The sequence below is a fragment of the Notothenia coriiceps genome, unplaced genomic scaffold (genome assembly GCF_000735185.1).
Source record: "Notothenia coriiceps isolate Sejong01 unplaced genomic scaffold, NC01 NC01_scaffold00037250, whole genome shotgun sequence".
Classification (NCBI taxonomy): domain Eukaryota; kingdom Metazoa; phylum Chordata; class Actinopteri; order Perciformes; family Nototheniidae; genus Notothenia; species Notothenia coriiceps.
In genome coordinates, this window is record NW_011369951.1 from 801,174 (window position 1) to 806,291 (window position 5,118).

General features: G+C 41.2%; 1 protein-coding gene across 1 annotated transcript in view; it reads right to left on the bottom strand.

Moving 5' to 3' along the window:
* The window catches only part of LOC104966627 (T-lymphocyte activation antigen CD80-like), a 20,167-nt gene extending 18,384 nt beyond the window's left edge, over positions 1–1,783 (bottom strand). Inside the window, exons 1-2 of the mRNA XM_010795823.1 lie at positions 1,370–1,783; positions 336–659 (exon numbers count right to left, since the gene is read on the bottom strand). Coding sequence (XP_010794125.1) covers positions 336–648 — 313 coding nt within the window. The 5' untranslated portion in view covers positions 649–659; positions 1,370–1,783. The remainder of the gene's footprint in view (positions 1–335; positions 660–1,369) is intronic.
* Positions 1,784–5,118: the final 3,335 nt, after the last annotated feature.

The window sequence follows — 5,118 nt, forward strand, 5'->3', positions numbered from 1 at the left end:
CCAGATATTGATATTGCTGTATCTGACGGTGTAGGAGCCAAAATGCTGTGTTAGCCTGTGTTTATAGTTATATTATCTTCATTATTTGTTAACATCACACACCCATGTGATTGTCACATGGGTGTGGTTAATGGTATTTAGGGCACCTGTGTATGTGGAGGTTTGGTAGCAGCTCTGATATCGTTTGTTGACCGTATCATTCTGTTTGTTTATCCTTGAAACGTCAAGTTCAGTACAGACTTGATTATTTATACGCGTCACATCAATGAGTGAAGTTTAGCCTCAGAGCGGCCGTATTCAATGGGAATATAGCCGCCACAGACAGTGTCACTGACCTGCAGTCTGCAGACAGACGCTGCACAGCTCCGAGCTGCTGTTGCCCCCGGAGGTCTCCACCAGGCTGAAGTGGGTGTTGTTCTCCGAGGCTGCCACGCTGGGCAGCTGCAGGGAGAAGTTCCCCGAGAGCGAGGCGTCCTCCGGGGTGGAGAACCTGCTGACGCTCCACTCCTCCACCTCTCCATCCTCCCTCCACGCCGACCGCAGCACCACCTCCTCCCCCCGCCGCCACGCGATGGACAGGTTCACGGAGGTCAACAACTGGGGGAGGAAACAGGAGAGGGAGATGGGACGGCCCACCAAACCCAGCATACACTCCTCCTCTGGGGGAATAATGAGAAAGCATAACAAATCATAAATATCCCCGGGGGGAAATTCACTTCAGTTGCTCCATTTGAGAATGTGTAAAACATAAACAATGACATAACATAAAATACAATTATATAATATAATATAATATAGCATAACATAATACAATATAACATAATATGGTATATAATATAATCAGAGGTGGAAGAAGTACTCAGATCTTGTATGAGTAAAAGTAGAAGTAGAATACTCTGTTTCAAGTAAAAGTACTGTATTCAAAATGTTACTCATGTAAAAGTACAAAAGTATCAGCATCAAAATATACTTTAAGTACCAAAAGTAAAAGTAGTCATTGTGCAGATTGCTCAATTTCAGAATAATATATATGTTTAATAATGATTGATCATTAAAGTGTTCTCAAAGCTGCTAAAGGTGCAGTTAGTTTGAATGACTTTGTATACTGCAGGGTAGCTTGTGAATTTACTCCAGGTGTAACCAAAGTCTGATTTAACACTTGATTATATTTCACATCATTCATCCATCTGTAAAGTAACTAAAGGTATTAAATACATGTAGTGGAGTAAAAGTACACTTTTTACCTCAGAAAAGTAGCAAAATAGTGAAAAACTCAAAGTACAAGTAACTCAACATACATTGTACTTAAGTGGACTTGAGTACATCTTAGTAACTTCCCACCTCTGAATATATATATGAGAGAGCTCACCCCCGCAGCAGCAGACAGCAGCGCAGCAGCAGCAGGAACAGAGTCCTCCAGCCCGCAGCTGGCATCTCCCTCTGAGGGACAGTCCGGGAGATAAGCACCAGAAACCACTCCGGAAATAGTTTCCTCTTTACACTGGAAAACGTAGTAAGGTCCATTCACAAGAGGAAGATTCACTTCCCTATTTTCAGGTGATACACACACGCCTTCCCTCAGTGTGAGGTCAAGTCAGCATGCTGCAGCTTGTTGGTCCATTCCTGAGCTCCGCTTTAAATAAATACCTTTGATAATGAATATAATAAACTGTTAGCATGTATGTTCACTCACAGAAACACCTGTAAATCCCTCTCAGTGTGCATCGCCATAAATCCTGGAAAGGCTGTATATGGAGCTCTGTCTACCTGTCTGACTCGTTTTGACGTCACGCGGCCACACCCATGCGCCTGCGTAATAATCATGGTGATGATGCACGAGATGAAAACGTGCACATCACATCTGATATTTAAATGACAAAATATTAATCCTTTCAAATGTGTATTTTTGCAACAACTAAAAAGTGAATTTTAAAACAATTTACAAAATATATCAAGATAGTATTTTATTTCAACAATTATTTATAAATTGCCAAAGGTTAATCTTAAAACTATTTTAAAAAGTAAATTCTGTATTTCTGACTCGTGTTGTACTTTCCAAATATTACCCACTTTCTTTGCATTGGATGTAATGAGCCCAAAGCTAAAATAAATTGTTTTTATTTGACTTTTTATTCTGATATTAATGTCATTATTTACTCCACCAGAACTTTAATATTGAATATAACACCTACACTTTTTGTAACTATGATAATAAATCGTTAAAAACATGTATTAAGGGTTAGGCTTAGCCTTATTTATAAATCATCAGGATCTTTCTGGCATGTCTATTATTTAATTTCATATAATTGTTGTTGTTGTTGTTGATGTTTAAGGGTTCTTAAATACATAGAAAACAATAACATTATATTTTTCCAAATAAATACATCCTACTATTATCAAATAATACATTTTCTTAAGTGAACATTTTAAAACATTTGTAATTATTAATTAACCAAAAAACAAACACATGATACCAGAAATACCCTTCCTCCTCCAGCAGGTAGCAGTGTGGCTCTGCAGGTTACTGTCATCCACAAAGAAGAAGAAACACCCCCACTGCGCATGCTCTAAAATGGCTGTGAAGTAGCATGTTTTCTGTGAGTTTGTTTATGAGTTACTTAGATATGAATATATAAAGTTGACTATATAAAATGTCATAATGACAGCACTGAGGAGGATCTTCTCCCGCCTGCCCCCCCTCCCTCTGCTGCAGGGACCCCCTCGCGCACACCGAGCCGCGTGCACACTGCTTCATGCTGCAGGTAAGGACATTTCATACAGGTCACTGTGTAAATGTGAAATGTGTAAATGTAAAACCCCTAATAAAAATGTATGTAAACCAAATATATATGAGTCCTGTGTATTTGTGGAAAATCTGATATTCAAATGTACCCTTCTTCTGTTTCCACCAAAAGCAAAATAAGTACATTTCAAAAATACTGTATTATTTTATTGTTTTCTATTCTGAAATCTATTTCTGCATATGCCTATTTAAGATGTTCCCTTCATTTCCTCTTACTACCATTACAGTATACATGTATACCCACAGTGTAGGACCCAACATGCTTATTTTTGCCATTGTTTATTATGTATGTTATTATTTGTTTACAAGACACACAGTTATAATTGGTCACTTCCGGCAGTTATCACCTGTCTGTGGTGTGAGGTATTTACTCCACCTGTTGTGTGCCGGGCGTGTGTGGAAGACAAAGAGGGTGAGCTAGGATATGTTTGGGTCCTGCAAAGAAGATTATTTATGTTATTATGTCTCCATTAAACATCATGAACAACAACCACAGCACGGACTCTTCTTGTAGCGCGTCAAAGTGAGGAGACACGTTTAGCCTCTCAGCAGCATAACTCAATGGGAGTTTTGTCGCTACACACACACACACACACACACACACACACACACACACACACACACACACACACACACACACAGAATGAAACGGACTGATTTTCCCATTGTGTGATTTAATAAAGTGTGTCAAATCCTGCCTCCATACACAGGACACAGAAGCTCCTCTCAGGTGCCAGGGAGCCAGCCGCAGGAAGCCTGCTCCAGAGGCTTTGCTCTGTCCTCCTCCTGCAAGGGGGCGGGACTCTGATGAGTTCAGGGTCAGAGGTCAGCAGGAGGAGAGGAAGGGGATGGAAGATGAAGAGGATCTCCCTGGATGACGGGGAGGTGGAGGAGCTGTTCCTGGATTACGCTCCTGCAGGCCCTCGCGCTCCGGGTCAGCAGCTCCAAAGTGTTCATCAGTGCCATTCCTGATGTGAACGTGGGGGAGCAGGAAGCAGCACCTGGACCACAGGTAACTCTCACAGAGGTGGGGGGAGATTATGTACCTTCTATGGCAGTGATTCTCAAACTTTTTTCAATAATGTACCCACCTTTGAAAAAAAAAATGCACCAAGTATCACCCTGAATCACAGCGCAAAAACTATTTGTTAGGCGAAGAAATGCTTATATAGAGGGTACAGTACAGCGCTGCACCCATCGGTGTCTGATTTATTAAAACAACAACCTTGTAACTGAGAAACACTTAAATGCTAACATTTCAAATGATTACAATCCATCACTAAAATTCATGGCAAACCAATTTAAACATCAGCATGCACTAAAGAGGACATTGAGTACATTGAACTGATCTTTTTAATAAAGTTGTACTTCAGAATAGATAGATGATGATTAATACGGCTAATGATTGTATCTTCACTGAGGACTCTTGTTTAGTATGATCTGCTGGCAGCTTGACAGTGATGGCGGAGGCCACGGGTCTGGTGAACAAGCTGACACTGGAGGTCGTTGATAAGATCGTTGTCACAACTCAGAGAGAAGAGATATTGGAAAGGGAACTTCCACACGCTGCAGGTAACATCTGCTCCTCTGTACTCTCTGTGAATTGGAGTAACATCTGACGCTTTCATTTATTTTCATTAACATAAAATAAATCTCACATACCCACTGCACGTATACTCAAACGTGACCCCTAGGGCTCCGCGCACCCCCATTTGAGAACCACTACTACTGTATCAGTGTTTTCCAAGCCAAAATGTCCCAATAATCTCCTCAAAAATATTATTTTCCACTGAGTGATATGAAGAGTAAAAGAACCAAAATATTTCCCATTGGAAGAACCAGTAATTTTATTTTCCCTTTTAAAACCAAGAAAACCCCAGAATACGATTTAGATCGTTGATTTAACAGCTAAATGGATTGTATCTCCTACAGCATTGAGTGTACTACTGTGGGGTGTTAGTATGATCTTGCTTCTCTGTCAGCTGGGCTGATGATGGAGGAGGCCGAAGGGTCTGGTGAACAACGCTGGGAAACTGGAGCGGTCCCGTTGATACAGATCCGTCCTCTCCAAAACTCCAAGAGAAGAAGAAAGATATTTGGAAAAGGGAACTTCCAGCTTCTGCAGTAAACATCTGCTCCTCTGTACGATCTGTGAATCTGGGAAGTAAAACATCTGACAGCTTTCACTTCCTCCTCAGTCCACAAAATCAGAAAAACAGCAGGAATCAACGCCGTGTTTGGTTGAACGTGGAGCGCCTCTCTCCTGGGGCCCGGAGGGTGAACCTTTGCTCACACCCCATGTCACATCCATGCAG